Raw genomic sequence first — 24,802 nt, 5'->3', positions numbered from 1 at the left:
ATGTATGTACATAAAACTTATCTGTGGCCTCTACCAAAAACAGTGAAAACATAAATTAATAAAATATGTAAAAATTACAATCAGTGAAAATGTAGTTTAAGTCAATGATGCATCAATCATCCATTAACAAGAGGGGATGTTGTACTGACTAAGGCATGTTACGTGGTTTTGTTTCCCCCTTCAAAATGCTACAGATGTTTTTCTTTCAAATGATTCCTTTTTTTTCTTTTTAATTTTAATCTTTGTTTTTATTTTTTAAAGATGGGGTTTCACCATATTGGTCAGGCTGGTCTCGAACTCCTAACCTCAGCTGATCTGCCCACCTCAGCCTCCCAAAGTGCTGGGATTACAGGTGTGAGCCACCACGCCCAGCAAATGATTCCTTACGAACATGAACAGAAATCCAACAGGCAACATCAAAATCCTGATTCTCCTCCCTTACCTTCTCTTTTCTCAATTCTTCTTTTAACATTTCCCTCAGTTTCTGGGCTTTGTATATTCGGTATCTGTCTGAGCACGGCTGTTTCTCTTTTGTTGGAGTGGCAATTGGCTGTAGAGCCGCTTGATTAACAGTAGATAAGGGATGGGATTCTGAAGAAACACTGACACTAGACTTAACCAGAGGAGAAGTACTTGATATTCGCTTTCTTCTCTGTGAAACAGTTGAGGAAGATTTACTGGATTCTTTAACATCATTGTCACTAGCAGTCTTTTCAGTACTGTTGAAATTTAAAAAAAAAAGAGGGCACCATGAATCTGCTGTTATACATGCTAGTTTTAAAACGTACTCTGGTAAAAATCCAAAACTGTAATCTCATAATTTAAAAAAAAAAAAAATCAGCAACTTGAGATTTATGTTAATTATGACAGGTTACAGAAAAAAAATTTGTTTAGTAAATCTTTTAAATATATAAAAATTCTAACAGACTCTTAATCTTTTTCAAACAATAAAGTCCCTAAGCACATTAGAGCACATAGTTACAGGCTTAGCTCCCTCAAAACAAAAAGTAACCAACTTACAGAACAAACCTTAATCAGCCTAATTTGTATTACTAAGTAACAAAGTTTTTAAAGTAATAATTTATAATTAATTTATATATAAAATTAAAAATTTATAATTCACTCTGACATCTTACACTGGTCTAAACTACCGGCATTTTACTATACTTATCAACCTGAGGTCAGTCAAATCAAATATGCAAAACTTCAAACCTCTGAAATACCTGTATTGCAGTATTTGAAGAAAAACATTTAGTTACATTAGCCAAACCAAATTCCCTTTGAGGCAGAAATCATTTATCTTTTGTCAGGTACAACTCTACTTATACAGCCATCAGAATAAACTCTTCAGTCAAAAAAAGTACAAAGTCACCCCAAATTGTATATTAAGTATGGTACACATAAGATATAAATATTTCAGGAATGGTCTGTAAATGTAACTAAGTCAAAAAAAGAGGTGGTATAAGTCACTAAAAATAATCTGCTTTTTTCATATTTTACAGTTATTTATAAAAAATTAGAAAATTCCTTAACTTACAGAATAACCTTTGCAGGAAGACTTAAATTTAAATTTATATCTTAGCTGTTATGACAATGGGATACATGCATTATTTGCATTTCACCCAATTATGTTGAATGAATAATGGCAGAATATATATCTATAGATTTTTACAACTAGTAAAAACCCACCAAGAAATTTTAAAAGGTCAAGCACAGTGGCTCATGCCTGTAATCCCAGCACTCTGGGATGAGGCAGGTAGATCACTTGAGGTCAGGAGTCTGAGTTCAGCCTGGCCAACATGATGAAACCCATCTCTACAAAAATACATTTTTGTATTCTGAAAATACAAAAATTAGCTCAGCATGATGGGGCATGCCTGTAGTCCCAGACACTGGGAAGCTGAGGCAGGAGAACTGCATGAACCCGGGAGGTGGAGGCTGCAGTAAGCCAAGATTGCACCACTGCACTCAAGCCTGGGCAACAGAGTGAGACTCCATCTTGAAGAAAAAAAATTCAAAAAAAATGGGAAAAAAAAAAAGAAAACACTTTCACAGAGTCAGTAATGGCTAAAAAAAAACCCACATGACTAACAAATAAATTATATTCCCCAAATGTAAATGTCAACTCTTAAAAAAAATTAAATATACTTGACTATGTCTCTAAACTATAATATTTAAGCAATTTATTAAATTATCAACCACCATGCACTCACACATAATTAATGAAATCTCTTAGAACTTTATTAATTTAACAGCAACTAGTATTGGTGTCTCCATTCTGGTGTAGAAATTTTCTTACAGATTCATGTAAGAAACTTGGAAATTACTAAGCATCACTGAGCTATCAATATTACACCGTACACTCAGCACCAGTACAGGCCAATAGAGGAAGATGTGCCAAAAATAAAAAAAAAAAAATTCACCTTCCTACCACAGCATAAACAGAATTTGTACCATCTCACTGTCACTTAAGGTTGTTTACTGATTTCTTCATATATATAAACAGAGACCATCTTAACCTAACATGTCTTAAATTTACTCCATCACCTTTTTAAAAAGCTTATAATCTTTTGTGGGCAACTATTCTGCCATATCCCCGTAAGATAGTTTATATGAGTTATCTCTAGTCTCCACCAAAACGCTCCAAGTAGGCAATATTATTCCCATTTTGCAGATGAGTAAATGCTGCCTGAGAAGTCTACCTTTAGACTAAAAGAGTCCTGAATCCAAATATGATACATGACGCTAAAGCCATGCTTCTCTATTCGGGAAACATGGTCACCATAGTTAAAGGGGCACACTTCAATCAAGTAACTAGAACTCTTACTCACTGACATAAGTCAGCAGAGCCAAAACAATACTTATCTTCTCCTTTTAAAAATAAATATTTTGGGGCCGGGCGCGGTGGCTCACGCCTGTAATCCCAGCACTTTGGGAGGCCGAGGCGGGTGGATCACAAGGTCAAGAGATGGAGACCATCCTGGTCAACATGGTGAAACCCCGTCTCTACTAAAAATACAAAAAATTAGCTGGGCATGGTGGCGCGTGCCTGTAATCCCAGCTACTCAGGAGGCTGAGGCAGGAGAACTGCCTGAACCCAGGAGGCGGAGGTGGCGGTGAGCCGAGATCGTGCCATTGCACTCCAGCCCGGGTAACAAGAGCGAAACTCCGTCTCCAAAAAAAAATAATAATAATAATAAAATAAATAAATATTTTATAAAGTGAAAAACAAAAACACTTCCCTGCAAAGCACTCCAGAAGGATGAAAACTATGGTGACTAAATTCTCAAATGAATAGTGTGGATATTCTTCACTTCAGGACTGCCATATCCCGATTGTCCCCTCCACCACTAGAAGACATGATTTCTCCTCTCAGAGCATCTGCAGACCGTGACAAAATCCACACAAGCCACACTCTGCAGGTCAGACAACCAAACTGCAATCGAGAGCGGACTCCTGTGATAAAATTCATTGCTCAGCTTCCAGATGACAGGCCCGGAGGCAGGGCAAATGAAAATTCTTCCCTCTGCAAGCTCTTACCCGACCCTAGGAGCCTTTTCTTGGGGCTCCGCTCCATCGAAATGGACGGCGGACACATCTGTGGGCTCCGCTGGCTTGGAAGAGGAGTCCGTGGCAGGCTCCGGCCGCCTGGGAGACTCCTGTCCACGCTGGGGATTGGGAGCGGCGGAGCCCCTGGCGCCCACACCAGGCCTGACATTCGGCTTCACGCTAAGGCGTGCCCTGCGGAACATGGCGGAGCCAGGGGGCCCGGGGAGGCAGCCTGACGGCCGCTCACAACCCCGAGCCCCGGCTGCTGCCCAGAATGGGGGTTAGGAACTACGCCCTCCCCACAAAGCCCCACCACCAGCTCAGAGGGCAGCTACCGCAGTTGAACTCCCCCACCGCCACCTCCTCTCTCCCGCCGCCGCCGCTTTTTCATGACCCTGCCACACACTAATGGCCAAATTTCTCTCTCCTCCCAGCTCCCCCGCCCTCACAGGGCGCCGGAACTGATTGCGCCATCAGCCAGCGCCGCGGAATGACGTCAGACGCACAGCATTGGGAGCCATGGTAACTACCAAGCTATCAAGACGGTTACCTGCGGATCAGAAATTGAGATGCAGAGATTTGTGCTCTTTCTTCTCTAGGACTCCTTAGGAGTAGTTGAAAAGAGGATAAGAAGAAAGTCGACTTTTCAGCTCAAACCTTTACTGGAACTATTAAAATCTCTGGCCGATTTTGTTTTTAGAGGTCCTGAAAGGCTTAGATTCTAAATTACTGAGTAGACAGATTAGAAATGCTGGTGTGAAGAAACTGATAATTGTTACTTCCTAGGAGAGTAATTGAGTTTCTGGGAAACACGTCGTGGTAGAAAGATCATGTACCGTACGCCCTTGTGTACTTTTTTGTTTTTTTATTTTGAGACAGGATCTCGCTCTGTCGCCTAGGCTGCAGTGGTGCAGTAGGGCGATCTTGGCTGACTGCAGCCTCCACCTACAGGGCTCAAGCTATCCTTCTGTCTCAGCCTCCCAAGTAGCTGGGACCACAGGCGCGCAACATGTGGTCCCACACCCGCCTATTTTTTTTTTTTTTTTGTATATTTGGTAGAGACGGGGTTCATCATGTTGCCGACGCTAGTCTCGAACTCGTGGGCTCAAGCGCTCCACCCGGTTTGGCCTCCCAAAGTGCTGGGATTACAGGCGTGAGCCACCACGCTTGGCCTCCTTGTGTACTTTTTAATATGGATGTATCACCTGAGATTGTGCCACTGCACGCCAGCCTGTTTAAAAATTATTGTAGTTGAAACTTTGTAAATTATTTTGAGTATTCTTTTTTTTTTTTTTTTTTTTTAGGCGGTGTCTTGGTCTGTCACCCAGGCTGGAGTGCAGTGGTGAGATCTCTGCTCACTGCAACCTCCACCTCCCAGGTTCAAGCAATTCTCCTGCCTCAGCCTCCCGAGTACCTGGGACTACAGGCGCATGTCACCACACCCGACTAATTTTTTGTATTTTTAGTAGATACGGGTTTCACCATGTTAGCCAGGATGGTCTCAATCTTCTGACCTCGTGATCCGCCTGCCTTAGGCCTCCCAAAGTGCTGGGATTACAGGTGTGAGCCACCCTGCCCGACCACTATTTTGAGTGTTCTTAATCTGCTTCAAGAGGTAGCTAAACAAGGCGTTCTGGATTTGAGAGGAGAAAATACAAAAAACAAATGAACAAGATATTTTTAAAATGTATCAGACCGGGCACAGTGGCTCATGCCTGTAATCCCAGCGCTTTGGGAGGCTAAGGCAGGCAAATTGCTTGAAGTCAGGAGTTTGAGACCAGCCTGACCAATATGGTTAAACCCTGCCTCTACTAAAAATACAAAAAGTAGCGAGGCGCGGTGGCTCACGCCTGTAATCCCAGCAATTTGGGAAGCTGAGGTGGGCGAATCACTAGATCGGAAATCAAGACCATCCTGGCCAACATGGTGAAACCCCATCTCTACTAAAGATTCAAAAAATTAGCCGGGCATAGTGGCGCACCCCTGTAGTCCCAGCTACTTGGGAGGCTGAGGCAGGAGAATTGCTTGAACCCAGGAGGCAGAGGTTTCAGTGAGCAGAGATGGTGCCATTGCACTCCAGCCTGGGAGACAAGAGCAAAACTCTGTCTCAAAAAAAAAAAAAAAGAAAAAGAAAAGACTATGAAGAAAATGAAGTTCTGGAGGTCAGGCATAGCTCATGCCTGTAATCCCAGCATTTTGGTAGGCCAAGGCAGGTGAATCACTTGAACCCAAGAGTTCAATACCAGCCTAGCCAACATGGTGAAACTACCTATCTCTACCAAAAATACAAAAATTATCCGAGCATGGTGGCTTGCGCCTGTAGTCCCAGCTTCTCAGGAGGCTGAGGTTGGAGAATTGCTTGAACTCAGGAGACCAAAGTTGCAGTAAGCCAAGATCGCACACCACGCTCCAGCCTGGGTGACAAAGTGAGGCCCTGTCTCAAAAAAAAAAAAAAAAAAAGGGCTGGGTATGGTGGCTCACACCTGTAATCCCAACACTTTCAGAAGCCAAGGCAGGCAGATCACCTGAGGTCAGGAGTTTGAGACCAGCCTGACCAACATGGAGAAACCCTGTCTCTACTAAAGATACAAAATTAGCTGGGCATGGTGGCGCATGCCTGTAATCCCAGCTACTTGGGAGGCTGAGGCAGGAGAATTGCTTGAACCCAGGAGGCGGAGGTTGCAGTGAGCTGAGATTGCACCATTGTACTCCAGCCTGGGCAACAAGAACGAAACTCCATCTAAAAAAAAAAAAGAAAGAAAGAAAGAAAAGGTCTGTGAGTTCTGTGGGCTCCCTGCAATACTCTGGAAACAGAACAGGATCTCAGTTTTACCTAAAGAAGCTCAAGAATTAGAGAATCCCCTGCTAAAGATGTCTCAGGAATCTTGGAGCCACCGCCAGGACTACACAGCTTTGAACAGCATATTCCAATAGAAACTGAAGACACAGGGCCTTTCCACAGATGGTCTTCTGTTCTACCTAAAAGACTAGGGCCTTTTCCCAAGGTTTTACAGGTCAGAAAGTAGTGACTTAAGATTTAATTACCCACTAGAAAAGGGATGGGAACAGAATCAGATTAAATTTTATTAAATATAAAGACATAAGACATTTGTTACACAAGTTCGTGGAGTAAATTCTTAGTGGCATCATAGTAATTTTTAAAATCTCCACTTTTCTCTTAGAGACACATCTAACACATCTTGTGTAAATGGAGTATATCTTGTGTACCCCTACAACTTTAAAACTGCAAAATTTTTTAGCTGCAAAGAAAAATGCTCAATTAGATTAAATTGAGAGCACATACAAAAACAACTCTACCACTTACTTTCCAATCCCACTCTATTACTTCTTTAGATAATCTTATCTCTATAAAGAACTGTGCCAGAGACTGGACACAGTGGCTCATGCTTGTAATCCCAGCATTTTGGGAGTCCGAGGCAGGCCAATCACGTGAGGCCAGGAGTTTCAGATCAGCCCGGCCAACACGGCAAAAAATCGTCTCTACTAAAAATACAAACATTATCCGGGGCAGGGTAGCACATGGCTGTAATCTCAGCTACTCCGGGAGGCTGAGGAAACGAGAATCGCTTGAAGCCGGGAGGCCAAGTCTGCAATGAGCGGAGATTGCACCAGTGTACTCCAGCCTGGGCAAGAGTGAGACCCTGTCTCCAAAAACAAAACAAAACAAAACACGGTGCCAGAAAGTCAATCTTTTCCCTTTATTCAAGTTACTCAAGAAGAAGTTCACTAAGTGGAAACGGATGTTAGCAGTATTAAGGAAGACAGGTGGGGTGCAGGGGTAGGATAGTGATGTCTGCGAGGCTCTCCAAATTTGAAAGAATGACAAGAGCTAACGTATTGTTACCGTATGCTGGGGACCTAGTACTTCACATATAATACAGTTAATAAAGGACGTACAGGTAAGAACGCTTTAACATAACGAAATAGTGTCCAAGTTGACACAGCTACTAATTGGTGGAGCTGGGCTTTCTACCCAGACAGTTCATCTCCAGAGCCCCTCAGTCTTCACTTTCTCCACCTTCTCTAAAATAGAGGATTTTATGAGGTAATAATTGAAGTTTGGTCGTGTCTCCTTGAGGATTCGCTATCCTTGTTACTAATGCTTTTATACTGCATAAATTTCAGATCTTCCGAAATAAAAGTTTTTAAAATATAGGGCAATTTGGAGTATCCAAATCATGTTTGTAACAATGTTATCTTTTTGTTTCTGTGTGTGTGTGTGTGTGTGTGTGTAACAATGGAGGACGAGAAGAAATTATATGCCAGATGAACTATAGAAGCATCTCTACGGCCGGGCGTGGAGGCTCACGCCTGTAATCCCAGCACTTTGGGAGGCCGAGGCGGGTGGAGGATCAACTGAGGTCAGGAGTTCGAGACCAGTCTGACCAATAAGATGAAACCCTGTCTCAAAAAAAAAAAAAAAAAAAAAAAAGGAAGAAGCATCTCTACAAGCGTTTCCCGCAATGGCAGATGGTCCACAGCTTTTACGTAAGTTCCGAGGTTATTCTGGGCTATTCTGAATCGTGGTAAGACTGCATTCCCGGACATCTCCCCACCACACAACCCAAGCAGAGTCAGTAACATAAAACTCCTAAAGCACTGTGGATCGTGACAAGGGCACTGAGATAAACTGGAAAATAAACAGGCTTTAGAGTCCGTCTTAAATTTTATTCTCATATCAATTCCTAAGCGTTAAGTCAGTGTCTCTTCTGCAAAATGAAAACGATGCACCCTACCTTGCAGGGTTATGGTTAGAATACGGAAGGAAAATATGTAAAGGGGCAACACTGCCTTTCGCAGAGTTACCCTCAATCTTTTCAGTCCCCATCCAGGCTTCTCCGCCTCCGGAGGGAGATGAATGAAAGCTAACTTTCTTTACCAAAAAGTAAGATATTGTAGCGTTTGTTGTCATTTCCTATTAAAAAGAAAAAGGGTGGGAGCTGGTTGAGCCCTTGTGCCTGGCGCACGGTGGGGAAAATCCATACACGCCTATCCTTCCGTCAAACAGAACCCGCTTTCCGGGATCTCCCGAGCGTGGGTGGCAGGAGGGTTCCGGGCGCTGCTAAGTCTCCAAGAGCTTCGGAGTTCGCGCTGCTGCCCCGCCCCGGCCGCGCACGCGCAGTGACGCGCCGGCCAGGCTGGTGGCTGCCGTCGGGCCTCCGTGGGCGGGGCTGCTGGCTGAGCGGAGCGGAGGCGCCGCTGGGCGTAGGGCCCACGCGGGCTCAGCTTTCCCGGTCGACGGTGGTGACGGTAGCCCAGCCTGCCGGTTTTCCGAGTCGCTGTCTTCCAGGCTCCGTCAGTGGTCGGCATGGCACGTGAGTGTGCGGACGCAGATGGGAAGCGGCGGGGAGCGTCGGGCGAGGTAGCCTAGCGCTCAGGCGCGGCCAGCGAGGGAGGCGGGGTCCGACTGGAGAATCCCCTTGGGTCCCGCAGGGCGGGGATCCCGGCTTCAGTCCGCGGAGAGAGAGCTCGCGGCTGGCTCGGGTCAGGCTTCTCAGACCGGGCGCGTGCCTGCCCCTCAGGGGCGAGTTTATGCCGTAAAGAACACACCCCGAAGATGTGGACACGGCCGCCCCGGGAGGGTCCTTGTTTGGGGGCAGGTGGTAGCTTAAGGCCTCATGAGGACCGGGACTCCGGTGAGTCGCCTCCCTAGTTCTTTTGTTTGGCCCTCGCAGGTAATAGTCGAATAAACAGGAGGCTTTAGAGCCAGTCCTAAATTTGCTCGTTTCTACCAGTCCTACGTGTTAGGTTAGTCTTTTGTGTAAAATGAGAACAATGAAGCCTACCTTGCAGGGTTGTGGCTAGAATAAGGATGTAAAGGACCCACACTGCCTTTCGCAGTTACCCTCAATCTGTTCAGTCCCCAACCACCCCTCTCCGCCTCTGCATGGGGATAAGGATAACTCTCAAGTAATGGGCTGAACTTGTGATCTCTGTATCTGGCTTTCTCCTTCCACCCACACCCCTCATAAAGCCAGAACTTGTTTTGGGGTACTGGCCCAGAAGATTCGAATATCTGTTTTAAAATATCTGGTGTTTACAGCTAGTGACCACTTGATTGGTGTGATAATACTCTGTAAGTGTTCGTCTTTAAGCCACCTCCTTATTGTCAGATCTGGGAACACCATCAGTCTGTTACTCTGCTGGTTTATCCATTAAAACACAAACTAAAGATGCATTTTAAAAAAGACCTGTCTAATGGAATTATTAATAATTTTGTAGATGGGAAAAGAGCATGACTGTTTGACTTTGTAGGTGGAAATCAACGAGAACTTGCCCGCCAGAAAAATATGAAGAAAACTCAGGAAATTAGCAAGGGAAAAAGAAAAGAGGATAGCTTGACTACCTCTCAGAGAAAGCAGAGGTAAGTGGTACTAATTTAATTCTAGAGTCACTGACGTTGTGATTGAGGACACGTTTTAGACTGGTGTGGTGCCTCATGCCTATAATCCCAGCAGTCTGGGAGAGTCGGGAGGATTGCTTGAAGCCAAGAGTTTGAGACCAATTTGGACAACATAGCTAGCCCCTGCATCTACAAAATATTTTTTTAAATTAGCCAGGTGGCCGAGGTGGATGGATCACGCGGTCAGGAGTTCAAGATCACCCCGGCCAAACCCCGTCTCTACTAAAAATACAAAAATTAGCCGGGCATGGTGGCGGGTTTGTGTAATCCCAGCTACTCAGGAGGCTGAGGCAGGGAATTACTTGGACCTGGGAGATGAAGGTTGCAGTGAGCTGAGATCGTGCCACTGCACTTCAGCCTAGGCAACAGAGTGAGTCTCCGTCTCGGGAAAAAAAAAAAAAAAAACAACCAAACATGGTAGCACATGGCTGTGGTCTCAGCTACTCCAGAGGCTGAGGCAGGAGAATCGCTTGAGCCCAAGATTGGTCAAGGCTGCAGTGAGCTGTGATTGTACCACTGCACTCCAGCCTGGGTGGCAGAGTGAGACCCTGTCTCAAAAAATCCTCATTTTGGAAAACAAAAAGCATTTAAGTCCTTGGTAGAACGGGGCTTAATGAATATGTTTTGTGCCAGGCAGACTAAAACCACATGGGGTAGCCATCCCAACCTATAGACGAAGAATGTAGAGTTCTGAAGCTATTATTTGTTTTGCACAGGCGAATGCAGCTCCTCCACAACCATAAGAACTTTATTCAGCAAAATAACTTAACACTTTCCATATGCAAAACACTGTGAGGTGCTAGACATACAACATTTTCAAAGCAGACAGCCTACCCAAACTACTCTGGATGACAAGTGACTCAATTATTAATATAATGATAATAGTTCTGAAGAAGATACAAAAGAGTATAATAGCTAGCTATGCTGATTTCTGAAGATCCATTGGATTGAAGATAATTCATGTACATAACCTTGATATATGACTATATGTGCCAATGTAAAACTGCTACAGAAATACTTCAAACTGCAGCTTAAGTAAAAAAAAAAAAAAAAAAAAAGCACATTCGTGTTTCTAAGAGAGCTAATCAAAGCTTAGTTTTATTCTCAAATCATTTTGTCCATATGGAACTTAGAGGTTAAGTGAATAACTGACTACATGTGCTTCAGTGTGGCTTGTTAGGGGTTCTCAATCCTGGCTGCGCATTAGAACCACCTGGGAAACCTTGACAGGTGCTCAACACTTGCCTTATGCTCAGTTCTGATTGTTTTTTTAAAAAATTGAATTATAATAGTTGTACATATTTTGGGGATACATGTGATATTTTAATACCTGTATGTGGGCTGGGTGGTGGCTCACACCTACAATCTCAGCACTTTGGGAGGCTGAGGCAGGCGGATGGCTTGAGGCCAGGAGTTCAAGACCAGCCTGGCCAACACAGTGAAACCCTGTCTCTCCCAAAAATTAAAAAATTAGCCAGGCATGGTGATGCACCTGTAGTCCCAGCCACTTAGGAGGCTGAGGCAGGAGAATCACTTGAACCTGAGAGGCAGAAGTTGCCACTGCATTCCAGCCTGGGTGACAGAATGAGACCCTAGGCAGGAGAATCACTTGAACCTGAGAGGCAGAAGTTGCCACTGCATTCCAGCCTGGGTGACAGAATGAGACCCTATCTCAAAAAAAAAAAAAGAAAAATAAACCTAAAACCTATATGTGTACAATGTGTAATGATCAAATCGGGGTAGTTGGGATATCTCTACCCTCATTAACTTTCATCAAGTTCTGATTTAATTGGTTTGAAGTCAAGCAATAAAAAGCACCCTAGGGGCCAGGCGCGGGTAGATCACGAAGTTAAGAGATGGAGACCATCCTGGCCAACATGTGAAACCCCATCACTACTAAAAATACAAAAATTAGCTGGGTGTGGTGGTGCACGCCTTTAGTCCCCTCTACTTGGGAGGCTGAGGCAGGAGGAGCACTTGAACCTGGGAAGCAGGTTGCAGTGAGCTGAGATCACTCCACTGCACTCCAGTCTGGCAACAGAGCAAGACTCCATCTCAAAAAAAAGAAAAAAGCACCCTAGGTAAATTTTATTGTACTTAGATTATACCTTTTGTTTTTTGTTTTTTGTTTTTAAATAAAGACAGAGTCTCACTCTGTTGCTCATGATGGAGTGCAGTATCGTGATCTCAGCTCATTGCAACCTCCGCTTTCCGGATTCAAGAGATTCTCCTGCCTCAGCATCCCAGGTAGCTGGGATTGCAGGTGCCTGACACCACGCCCAGCTAATTTTTGTATTTTTAGTAGAGACAGGGTTTCACCACGTTGGACAAGCTGGTCTCAAACTACTGATCTCAAGTAATCCACTCACCTTGGCCTTCCAAAGTGCTGGGATTATAGGCATGAGTCACCACGCCGGCCCAGTTATTCCTTAAACTGAACTTGAAACAGCTCCCAGGTGATTCTGATGTGCAGCCACTATTAAGAATCATTGATTAATGAGATTAAAGACCTTAATTTAAGGCAAAGCTCCTGACTTTTTTTTTTTGACGTGAAGTCTCACTCTGTCACCTAGGCTGGAGTGCAGTCTTGTGATCTCAGCTCACTGCAACCTCCACCTCCCAGGTTCAAGTGATTCTCCTGCCTCAGTCTCCCAAGTAGCTGGGAATACAAGCACATGCCACCATGCCCAGCTAATATTTTTGTATTTTTAGTAGAGACGGGGTTTCACCACATTGGCCAGGATAGTCTTGATCTCTTGATCTTGTGATCTACCCACCACAGCCTCCCAAGTCACACCCAGCCCTTTTCTTTTTTTTTCCGGAGATGGAGTCTCTGTGACTCAGACTGGAGTGCAGTGCCACAGTCTCAGCTCACTGCAACCTCTGCCTTCCAGGCTCAAGTGATCCTCCCACCTCAGCCTTCTAAGTAGCTGGGACTGCAGGGACACACCACCAAGCACAGATAGTTTTTGTATTTTTTGTAGAAATGGGGTTTCATCGTGTTGTCCAGGTGGGTCTTAAACTCCTGGGGTCAAGTGATTGCCTCAATCTCCCAAAGTGCTGGAATTACAGGTGTGAGCCACCGTGCCTGTCCCTGACATTTATTATTAAAGTGATAAGCTTTGCCTTCAATTTCTGTTTACTCACATTAGAGTAAAAATGAACATGGTATGGATCAGTGACCCTGCAATAATATTTTTACTGGAGAACCTAGTCTAGCTTGGTTCAGAAATTGCCATTGTTTACCAAGTATGCTGTCCTTCTAAAGCTCTGTGCTAGATGCTCTATATGCATTATTTTTTATTCATCATAGCCCCAAAAAATGATATTAGCACTAATGTGTAGAATAGGAAACTGAGGCTCTGAACTTCAGTAACATTACTAAGGTCATACAGCAAGCACAGCAGAGCTTGGTTTCAGATACAAAAGTAACTCATGATTCTTTTTCCACTATACTTCGTTTCTTTGTAGCTGTGTATGGTTTTTTTTTTTAAGTGAAAGCAAGTTTATTAGGAAAGTAAAGAGATAAAGATAAGAGATAGGCAGAACAGCCTATAGCTGTGCTATTTTGCCTTTCTTCTATTCCTTTGCTTTTGCTATTGACTTTACAGAAATGTCTTGCTGTCATGGACTGTGGAAAACAGTTTAACAGTTCCTCAAAAAGTTAAAACTGGCCAGGCACGGTGGCTCATGCTTGTAATTCCAGCACTTTGAGAGGCCAAGGCAAGCAGATCAGTTTGAGGCCAGGAGTTCGAAACCAGCCTGACCAACATGGTGAAACCCCATCTCTACTAAAAATATAACAGTTAGCTGGGCATGGTGGCACACGCCTGTAATCCCAGCTATTAGGGAGGATGAGGCAGGAGAATCACTTGAACCTGGGAGGTAGAGGTTGCAGTGAGCCAAGATCGTGCCACTGCACTCCAGCCTGGGCAACAGAGCGAGACTCTGTCTCAAAAAAATAAAAAATAAAAAAAATTGAGACATGAGGTTAATAACTCAGAGTTGTGAGATTTTAACCAGAGCTAGAAGTGTTTGGCACACAGTAGGTGTTGAATACATAGCCGTTTAGTCTATTTTGAAAACAGTTTCATGGACTCATGGATCACCTAACCCGGGTAGTCTAGTCATAGTTCACAGTCATATGGCACATGCCAGTTTGACCAGAGATGAAAAGGGTTAAGAAAGTACCCTGAGCGCCCAGCCTTTCTTTAGTTTAATCCAGTTTTAGTGACTAGCTTGTGGGCTTTTTTGCTTGTAAGAAACTGAATTGCTTCATAATATCTATGTCCTAGTCATAGATACCAGTTAGGATATCTAGGAGACTTCTTAAATGCCTCTTCTTAAATAAATTCACTTGTTAACAACCAAGAGTAATTGCTATTATTCCTACATGTAGCTGCCTAATGTCAGACACTTTTATATATTCGTAGCTATTCCTCAGAACAACCTTGATACATATTGCTCAGATTTTGAAAGGGTTTTGAGGTTAATTGTCCAAGATCATGATAACAGAGATGGTATTCAGAATAAGCTCTGACTTCAAAGCCTTTCTAGTCTTTGTCTTTCCATTTTGTCTCCAACCATGAAAATGGAAAGACAAGAATGTTTATATAATCTTTTAAATTGTCTTCTAATATACTGAATGGGTTATGTGTAGAAAACAAGTGAGAATATAAAATTGGTCTTGCTGTAACAACTCATAGCCTTTTCCCCCATTGTAGGGACTCTGAGATCATGCAACAAAAGCAGAAGGCAGCTAATGAGAAGAAGTCTATGCAGACAAGAGAAAAATGATGACTGGCTGTTTGGAAAACCTGGGTGCTACTGCCAACTGGCTGTATCATAAGCTCTAAGATCAAGACTTTGTAGAGTGGACAGTCATTAAATATGTTTTATCCTTTAAAAACTATTTTGAACTTTACCTTTCAGTTTGACTTAGTGCAATGTTTTAGAAGCAGTCTTCAAAGAATAAAATACTACATGCATGTGGCATATTGGTGAACATGATTTTTATTAGTTAACATTTATATATAATTTATTAGATAAGATGATCAGATTATAGGATCTCTCATATAATAAAAGTTCTTTGTCATCAGCTTTGTTAATGTAGTTTTTTTTTTCCCTCAGTTTCTAAGGATAAGCATAAAGTAGATCTTTAAAGTAAACTTTATTGTGTAATAGAAGTTAAGAACCACTTGTATAATTTTGCTTTGAAATCAACTCACAGGGCCAGGCACAGTGACTCACGCGTGCAATCCCACTACTTTGGGAGGCCAAGGCAGGCGGATCACCTAAGATCAGTAGTTTGAGACCAGCCTGGCCAACGTAATGAAAGCCTGCCTGTACTAAAAATATTAAAAAAAAAAAAAAAAATTGAGTCGGGGGCGTTGGCTCACACCTGTAATCCTAGCACTTTGGGAGGCCGAGGTGGGTGGATCACCTGAGGTCAGGAGTTCAAGACCAGCCTGGCCATCATGGTGAAACCCCATCTCTAAAAAAATAATAATAATAAAAATAAAATAGCCAGGTGTGGTGGCACTTGCCTGTAATCTCAGCTACTTAGGAGCCTGAGGCAGGAAAATCGCTTGAACCCAAGGCAGAGGTTGCAGTGAGCAGAGATCGCACCACTGCACTCCAGCCTGGGCAAGAGAGTGAGACTCTGTCTCAAAAGAAAAGAAATCAACTTACAAAGCTTGCTTGAAGAATTTACAGCAGATAATACAAACCACTGGAATAGAAACTAAATGGATGTAAACTGAGATCTCAATTCTACTTATAGCTTTAACATTTTTTGGAGTGAGTACCATATTTTCTGTCCTCGGCCTCTTCTAAAACTTGAGTCTTGATGGTAGTTATAAATTTGGAAATATGTACCCTAGAGAAACAAGGTTTGAGACCTTGTTACATTATGAAGTAAATGCAGAATTATGTCAAAGAGAATGAAAATGCCATTGTAGTAGTAAATAGGATAACTTAAGTATTCTACAAATACTTATTTTTCACATAATGCAACTTCACAAATTTTTCTGATCATCCAATATGTCAACCCCTATCTGGACAGATCTTGAAGAGCTAGCCTAATATAACATCTCGTGATTTGTCTCTTACCAGTGGTACCACCCCATAAAAAGGCTGGAATCTTATGTGTCTAATATTGAATGAGACAGCTATGAAGTTTTTGGTTTTGGTTTTGGTTTTTTTTTGAGACTGAGTCTGCTCTGTCGCCCAGGCTGGAGTGCAGTGATGCCATCTCAGTTCACTGCAACCTCTGCCACCTGGGTTCAGGTGATTCTTCTGCCTCAACCTCCTGAGGAGATGGGACTACAGGCGTATGCCACCATACCCAGCTACTTTTTTTTTTTTTTTTTTTTGAGACGGAGTTTCGCTCTTGCTACGCAGGCTGGAGGGCAATGGCGCTATCTCGGCTCGCCGCAACCTCCGCCTCCTGAGTTCAGGCAATTCTCCTGCCTCAGCCTCCTGAGTAGCTGGGATTATAGGCACTCGCCACCATGCCCAGCTAATGTTTTGTATTTTTAGTAGAGACGGGGTTTCACCATGTTGACCAGGATGGTCTCGATCTCTTGACCTCGTGATCCACCCGCCTCGGCCTCTGAAAGTGCTGGGATTACAGGCGTGAGCCACCGCACCCGGCCCCTTTTTCTTTTGAGATGGAGTTTCGCTCTGTTGCCCAGGCTGGAGTGCAATGGTGTGATCTTGGCTTACCGCAACCTCCACCTCCTGGGTTCAAGGCATTCTCCTGCCTCAGCTTCTCGAGTAGCTTGGATTACAGGCATGCACCACCACAGTCTGGCTCATTTTGTATTTTTAGTAGAGATGGGGTTTCACCACATTGGCTAGGCTGGTCTCAAACTTCTGACTTCAGGTGATCTACCAGCCTTCTCCTCCCCAGCTCCATAGCTGGGGTTACAGACATGAGCCATCCCACCCAGCTGAAGTTTTTTAGTCTGAGTTTTTATCTTCATATTGGCCTAGATTTTTCATTAAATTAAAACATTGTTCTGGATCTTGGCTTAACTTTAGTCTTCAGAATATTCTATGATGGTAGTCACAAAGGCAAAAAGATTAAAAAGTAGCTTAAGTTACACTGTAATAAAAGGAATAATGAAGATTATTCTATTACTGTATATACAATATACATACACAATATACAGTAATGATTATACTACAAAGATTCTTTGTGGATCTAATATCTGTAATTCTGTCTCCAGAATTTCTAAAGAACAATAAGCCATAAGTACAAAAAAAATTTCTCATGCTTTTAGCTCTTTTCTTTGCTTTTTTTTTTTTTTTTTAAAATGAATAATTTCTGTAGTTTGAAATATCCTGTGGAGTGGAAGAACTTTAGACCCTTTAATTCTTATAAATCGAGGGAAAGCTACAGTTTCCAAAATAACATGGAATATTAAAATAAGGAAGATCTCAATGAACTAATCAATCATTAATCCTTCTTTTTTTTTTTTTTGAGAGACAGTCTTGCTTTGTCACGCCGGCTGAGTACAGTAGTATGAACATGGCTCACTGCAGCCTCAACCTCCTGGGCCCAAGTGATCCTCCTGCCCTCAGTCCTGTCTCCCAAGCAGTTGGGACTACAGACACTCACCACCACACCTGGCTAATTTTTGTATTTTCTGTAGAGACAGGGTTTTGCCATGTTTCCTAGGCTGGTCTCAACCTCCTGAGCTCAGGTGATTGACCCTGACCGCCCTACAAAGTGCTGGGATTACAGGTGTGAGCCACCATGCCTAGCCATTCTATTAATTATTTTTTTGTTACTTTTAAGATGGAGTTTTCTTCTTTGTTGGCCAGGCTGGAGTGCAGTGTTCAGTCTTGGCTCACTGCAACCTCTGCCTCCTGGGTTCAAGCAATTCTCCTGTCTCAGCCTCCCAAGTAGCTGGGATTACAGGTGCCTGCCACCACGCACAGCTAATTTTCTTTTCTTTCTTTTTTTTTTTTTTTGTATTTTAAGTAGAGACAGGTTTCACCATGTTGGCCAGGCTATTCCTGAACTCCTGACCTCAGGTGATTGGCCTGCCTTGGCCTCCCAAAGTGCTGGGATTGCAGGCATGAGCCACCTCGCCCAGCCCATTCTATTAATTTTTATGGTATTTAATTAAATAAATTTATTGTTAAGAGGTTTGATTTTTAACTTCAGTATGACCAGATAGTTCCTCAAAGCAGGTGGAAAAATTATCCAAGAGGAAGAAAATTAAATCTAATTGTTAGAGTATATTGACACCTATCATGGCACTACCGTGTCGTATAGTTAAGGTAACTAAAGATAGTTGAATTTAGGGAAACAGGTCAATTATAGAGTATTAAGCAAAAATACAGGTGAATAATTTTTTTTTTTTTTTGAGATGGTATCTTGCCTGTTGCTCAAGCTGGAGTGCAGTGGCACAATCTTGACTCTGCAACCTCTGCCTCCCAAGTTTGAGCAGTTCTCCTGCCTCAGCCTCCCAAGCAGCTAGGATTACAGGCATGTACTACCATGCCCAGCTAGTTTTTTTGTATTTTTAGTAGAGACAGGGTTTTATCATGTTGGCCAAGCTTGTCTCAAACTCCTGACCTCAAATGATCTGCCCACCTCGGCTTCCCAAAGTGCTGGGATTACAGGCATGAGCCACCACACCCAACCCAGGAGAATAATTTTAAAAAGTAACGTTAATTCATGTAATAACTTTATTTAGTTTGGATATTCTAAGGGCTTGTTGCTAAAGAAAGATAAAATTATGGCCGGATGCTGTGGCTCACACCTGTAATCCCAGCACTTTGGGAGGCCGAGGCAGGTGGATCATAAGGTCAAGAGATCGAGACCACCCTGGCCAACATGGTGAAACCCCATCTCTAATAAAACATGAAAATTAGCTGGGCGTGGTGGCACGTGCCTGTAGTCTCAGCTACTCAGGAGGCTGAGACAGAATTGCTTGAACCTGGGAGGCTGAGGTTCCAGTAAGCTGAGATCGCGCCACTGTACTCCAGCCTGGTGCCAAAGTGAGACTCTGTCTCAAAAACAAAAAAGGTAAAATTATTAGGTGAGATATAACCAACTTTAGAATGTAATTTGGAAAATATCAAACTCCATGGAACCCCCTTTAAACATCAAGAATAGTATTTTGCATCATTCTCAAGAGGAGGGAGTGCATTATCATTAGCAATTTTCATTAAGTCCTGCTGAAAATGAGAGGTAGCAGCCATTACTGCCCAAGATACACTGTGCTCAGTTTTATTATTTTCATTTTTTGAGACAGAATCTTGCTATGTCATTAGACTGGAGTGCAATGGCACAATCTCGGCTCACTGCAACCTCCGCCTCCATGCCTGGCTAATTTTTTGTATTTTTAGTAGAGATGGGGTTTCACCGTCTTGGCCAAACTGGTCTTGAACTCCTTACCTCAAGTGATCCAACCCACCCCACCTCCCCACCTGGCCATCAGTTACTTATTTTTGAATGCCTCTTCTGTTAGTAGCATGTGTAAGAAATTATGATCCATTTATCAAACTCTAGCCTGTTTTTGAAAATAGGGCTAAAAGGGAACATTGATTTCTGAAATTATTTTTTGAAAACTTTAAAAATTTTTATATGGGCCGGGCGCGGTGGCTCAAGCCTGTAATCCCAGCACTTTGGGAGGCCGAGGCGGGTGGATCACGAGGTCAAGAGATCGAGACCATCCTGGTCAACATTGTGAAACCCCGTCTCTACTAATACAAAAAAATTAGCTGGGCATGGTGGCGCGTGCCTGTAATCCCAGCTACTCAGGAAGCTGAGGCAGGAGAATTGCCTGAACCCAGGAGGCGGAGGTTGCGGTGAGCCGAGATCGCGCCATTGCACTCCAGCCTGGGTAACGAGAGCGAAACTCCGTCTCAAAAAAAAAAAAAAAAAAAAAAAAAAAAAAAAAAAATTTTTATATGGGCTGGGCACGGTAGCTCGCACCTGTAATCCTAGCACTTTGGGAGGCCGAGGCAGGTAGATTACTTGAGCTCAGGAGTTTAAGACCATCCTGGACAACACAGCAAAACCCCATCTCTCCCCAGAAAAACAAAAACAAAAATTAGCTGGGTGTGGTGGTGTGTGCCTGTAGTCCTAGCTACTTGGGAGGCTAAGGTGGGAGGATCACCTGAGCCCAGAAGGTCGAGGCTGCAGTGAGCTGAGACTACACCACTGCACTCCACCCTGGGTGATAGAGTGGGACCTTGTGTCAAAACACGCACACACATACACTCTCTCTCTCAACTTAAAAATACTTGGTCTGTTATTTTTATGAAATTGTCAATCATAGTTATCTGTTAGACCAAAGCTCAGTAAGAACATTTATTATATTGCCTCCTACACCTTTTTTTTTTAAATACTAAGTTTCACTTTTTTTGCCCAGGCTGGAGTGCAATGGGCAGGATCTTGGCTCACTGCAACCTCCACCTCCCAGGTTCAAATGAGTCTCCTGTTTCAGCTTCTTGAGTAGCTGGGATTACAGGTGCTGGACACCAGGCCTGCCTAATTTTTGTATTTTTAATAGAGACAGGGTTTCACCATATTGGTCAGGCTGGTCTGGAACTCCTGACCTCAGGTGATCCACCTGCCTTAGCCTTCCAAAGTGCTAGGATTACAGGCACGAGCTACCACGTCTGGCCTGCGTCCTACAACTTTATTAGCTAATGTATTTTCTATATGGCAATTACATACGAGAATATATTATCTTTAGAGATAGCCAAGTCATAAAACTGTCACTGAGAAAAGGAAAATGACAATGTGTATGCTCAAATGTACTTCCCTATAAATTTCAGAAAGATGTGAAACTTACTACAGGTTTTTTTTTTTCCACACCTTCACTTCTTAAAAACAGAGACTCTGGGCTGGGCTCAGTGGCTCACGCCTGTAATCCCAGCACTTTGGGAGGCTGAGGCGGTCAGATCACGAGGTCAGGAGATTGAGACCATCCTGGCCAACATGGTGAAACCCTGTCTCTACTAAAAATACAAAAAAATTATCTGGGCCGGGCATGGTGGCTCATGCCTGTAATCCAAGCACTTTGGAGCTCAAGGCGAGCGGATCACCTGAGGTTGGGAGTTCAAGACCAGCCTGACCAACATGGTGAAACCCCGTCTTAAAAAGAAAAAAAAATTATCTGGACGTGGTGGCTCACACCTATAGGAGGCTGAGGCAGGAGAATGCTTGAACCCAGAAGGCGGAGATTGCAGTGAGCCAAGATTGTGCCACTGCACTACAGCCTGGGCAACAGTGCAAGACTCTGTCTGAAAGGAAAAAAAAAAAGAAAAACAGAGACTACGTCTCAAAAAAAAAAAAGACAAAAAATATTTTTCATTTCACATTCCACATACTGTTCTTGCTACTTTACCAGTTGGACATGACTGCTTGCTGGTACATAAGGGCAGGAACATTTCCTTGCAGCAGTCTGGCTGAGCCTTTGTGTTTACAAGAAATTTACCTACTAGCCTGGCTGTAATTGACACAATCCTATTGAGTAGATCCTTTTATGAACATATATCATATGACAAAAGCTTTTGTCAAATACTTTTTTTGTTTGGTCAAAGGGTCTAGCCTTGTGCCACTAAAGGGAGCTGTTAGGGTAGCTTATGAATGGATATTTCATACAGAGTTATGTATGTATTTTAATCCGTTTCCTGTTTAGAAAAAAAAATGTGCAGTCAGCTGCCAGCGCTCATTAAATTTATATAAACACACTTTGAGGCTGAAGCAAATTAATTTTCAATGTGAAAATAAAAGATGCAAACTGTTCTTAGAGTTATTTCTAAATAGAACTTGTCTCTAATCCTAACGTAACAGAAACGTATATGATGTTACATTAGGATTAGAGGCAAGAGTATACTCAGGGCAAACAGGAAATGGGTTAATACATACTTGAAGTAATATAACCATATCTAACCTGATTTCATGATATATTGGAATTCTTGGTTGCAAGGAAGATCAGTTTAATTAACTTACTGATAAAAAACTTATTTGAAAGAATGAGAGACTCCAGGGTCATGGAAAAGTTGAGGACTCAAGGCTTTGGAAAGGTCAAGAATTGTAACAGTTTCAGGTATTTTAAGCGTAGGTGTTATGAGGTGTTTTTTTCTCACAGTGCTGATATCAGGTTGAAATTCTGACAAGTATTTTTAGTTTTTATGTTACTCGGAGTGCCTCCAGGTGAACTTACATGGGTTAGGTACCCTCCCTCAGCAGGAGGGCAAGTTGATGGTAAAACCAAGACTATATCTAGTAAGGAATAGGTGGTCCCCTGTCTTAGTCTGTTCTCATGCTGATAATAAAGACATACCTGAGACTGGGTAATTTACAAAGTAAAGAGGTTTAATTGACTTGCAGTTGTATATAGCTGGGGAGGCCTCAGGAAGCTTAAATCATGAGGGAAGGGGAAGCAAACACATTGTTCACATGATGGCAGGAAGAAGAAGTGCCAAGCAAAAGAGGAAAAGCCCCTTATGAAACCACTGTATCTCCTGAGAACTCACTTACTATCACGAGAACAGCATGGAGGTAACCACCCCCATGATTCAGTTACCTCGCACCGGGTCCCTCCCATGACACATGGGAATTATGGGAGCTACAATTCAAGATGAGATTTTGGTGAGGACATGGCCAAACTGTAGCATCCCCCAAACAAATTTAGGGTTCTTTGCCAAAAAGAAGGGAGACTAGATCCTGAGTAGACTAAAATAATAGATTTTAATTCCTATTATTGCAAAGCTAAGACTAAATTTTAAAAATTGTGTGTGTGTGTATTTTTTTTTTTTGAGATGGAGTGTTGCTTTGTTCCCCAGGCTGGACTGCAATGGCAGGATCTTGGCTCGTTGCAACCTCCGCCTTCCAGGTTCAGGTGATTCTCCTGCCTCAGCCTCCCAAAATGCTGGGATTACAGGCATGAGCCATCACACACAGCTAATTTTTGTATTTTTAGTAGAGACGGGGTTTCACTATATTTGTCAGGCTGGTCTTGAACTCCTGACCTCAAGCAATCTACCCACCTCGGCCTCCCAAAGTGCTGGGATTACAGGCATGAGCCACTGTGTCCAGCAAAAATGGTATTTTTAAATACAAAAATTAGCCAGGCATTGTGGTGGGTGTCTGTAATCTCAGCTACTCGGGAGGCTGAGGCAGGAGAATCACTTGAACCCAGGAAGTTATAGTGAGCTGAGATCACACCACTACACTGTAGCCTGGGCAACAGAATGAGACTCCCATCTAAAACAAACAAACAAAAAATGTATTTTTAAAAATACATGATATGGCAAATCATGAAGGTTGTAATTATCTGAAGTGTGAGAAATAATCATGCAGTTAATGCAATTTTTATCTCTACCAACCTTTCAAACCCTCAAACTGCAATGCTTCCTCATTATAGAAAATCTGGGAAAATACAATAAATTCTAAATTTCTGTAAATTCTAAATAGCACTCCTTTGAAAACTCCTTGGGCATTTATCCCAGTGAAATGATAATAAACAGCCAACATCTGGAATGTATATTTCAATGACTCGCATATAAATACTATGTTCAGATCACAGTAAAGGACAGTTCTAGCACCCTCTTAGATAATGCCTCTCATCTGACTATCACCATAGATTAGTTTTGCCTGTTATTGAATGTTATATAAAGGGAATCACACAGTATGTGCTGTAGTGAGTCTGGCTTTATTTGCTCAACATTGTGTCTGCGAGAATCCTCTATTTTGCTGCTACACAGCAGTTTGGCCTTTTTCACTGCTGTGTAGCATTCTGTTATATGAATATACCATAATTTAGTTACTCTATATTTCATGGACATTTGAATTGCTCCCACTTTGGGGCCGTTATGAATAATAATGCCATAACATTTTTATATATCTTGTGATGGCCTTAAACACTCTATCTGTTGAATATATACCCAGCAGTGGAATTGCTGGGTCATAGGATTTGTGTCTATAGTCATACATACACACACACATTTTTTAGTAGGTACCATCAAACAATTGCATCTTTGTTGTTTTTGTTCTAGTTTTTTTTTTTTGTTTTTTTTTTTGAGAGAGAATTTCGCTCTTGTTACCCAGGCTGGAGTGCAATGGCGCAATCTCGGCTTACCGCAACCTCCGCCTCCTGGGTTCAGGCAATTCTCCTGCTTCGGCCTCCCGAGTAGCTGGGACTACAGGCGTGTGCCTGTTTTAGTTTGTTTTTAATGACCACACCATTTTACCACCAGCAACAAATGAAGGTTCCATTGCTCCACACTAGCATTAGGTACTGTCAGACCTTTTATCTTTAGCCACATTGGTGGGAAGTAGTCGTATCTCATTGTGGTCTTAATTTACTTACATATACTTAATTTAAATACACTCAATTTATATACACACACATATACCCTCTCAGCGTTCAGTAAGCCAGTCTCGTTCCCCTGAGTTAACCACTGTTAATAATTGTATACTTCTCTCGGTGCTCATGCAAACATGCACACACACACATATACATAAATAAGGGATGTGGGAGTGTATTTGATTCCGAGAGCTGCTGTAATAAATTACCACAAATTTAGTGTCTTAAAACAACAGAAATATTTCTGTTGAGTTTTGGAGGCCAGAAATCTGAGAGAAAGGTGTCAGCTGGGCCACACCTCCCTCTGAAGGCTCCAAGGGAGAATCCTTGCTTGCCTCTTCCAGCTGCTGGTGGCTCCAGGTATTACTTGGCTTATGGCAGCATAACTCCTATCTCTGCCTTTGTCTTTGTGATCTTCTTTTCTATCTTCTTTCCTTCTTTTTATGACGACTTTTGTTATTGGATTTAGGTTCCATTCTAAACTAGG

The 24,802-nt window shown here is 42.7% G+C and overlaps 2 protein-coding genes across 7 annotated transcripts in view; one reads left to right on the top strand and one right to left on the bottom strand.

The window, feature by feature from the left end:
• The window catches only part of BDP1 (B double prime 1, subunit of RNA polymerase III transcription initiation factor IIIB), a 122,347-nt gene extending 118,422 nt beyond the window's left edge, over nucleotides 1-3,925 (bottom strand). For 4 of the 5 annotated variants that reach the window (XR_010342596.1, XR_010342597.1, XR_010342598.1 and 1 more), the window contains exons 1-2: nucleotides 3,541-3,924; nucleotides 443-719 (exon numbers count right to left, since the gene is read on the bottom strand). Coding sequence is in view for 2 of the 5 variants with exons in the window: in XM_064376037.1 (XP_064232107.1) it covers nucleotides 443-719; nucleotides 3,541-3,752 (489 nt within the window). In the remaining 3 variants the exon portion in view is untranslated. Of the gene's footprint in view, nucleotides 1-442; nucleotides 720-3,540 lie in introns of all 5 variants that reach the window. The other variant, XM_021673209.2, reaches the window with a different exon arrangement.
• Nucleotides 3,926-8,759: 4,834 nt separating this feature from the next.
• LOC105723932 (small EDRK-rich factor 1) lies at nucleotides 8,760-24,784 on the top strand. Of its 2 annotated transcripts, none has more exons than XM_012462195.3 (3): nucleotides 8,760-8,885; nucleotides 9,826-9,934; nucleotides 24,568-24,784. In XM_012462195.3, exons 1-3 carry the CDS (start codon nucleotides 8,879-8,881, stop codon nucleotides 24,782-24,784), a joined length of 333 nt encoding a protein of 110 aa, XP_012317618.1. In that variant the 5' UTR covers nucleotides 8,760-8,878. The 2 variants fall into 2 exon arrangements, with proteins under 2 accessions (XP_012317618.1, XP_012317619.1); XM_012462196.2 differs by lacking the exon at nucleotides 24,568-24,784 and adding an exon at nucleotides 14,698-15,071.
• Nucleotides 24,785-24,802: the final 18 nt, after the last annotated feature.

This window comes from Aotus nancymaae, unplaced genomic scaffold, assembly GCF_030222135.1.
Source record: "Aotus nancymaae isolate 86718 unplaced genomic scaffold, 86718_ANA_hifiasm-v0.15.2.pri h1tg000014l, whole genome shotgun sequence".
Classification (NCBI taxonomy): domain Eukaryota; kingdom Metazoa; phylum Chordata; class Mammalia; order Primates; family Aotidae; genus Aotus; species Aotus nancymaae.
Note: the sequence above shows the minus strand (reverse complement) of the source record. Positions and strands in the feature narration are given on the sequence as shown.

Bases quoted from the DNA above. Each gene is read 5' to 3' on its own strand.
- LOC105723932 (XM_012462195.3), top strand. The intron at 9,935-24,567 runs GTAAGTGGTACT...ATTTCTGTTGAG, and splicing joins ACCTCTCAGAGAAAGCAGAG to TTTTGGAGGCCAGAAATCTG.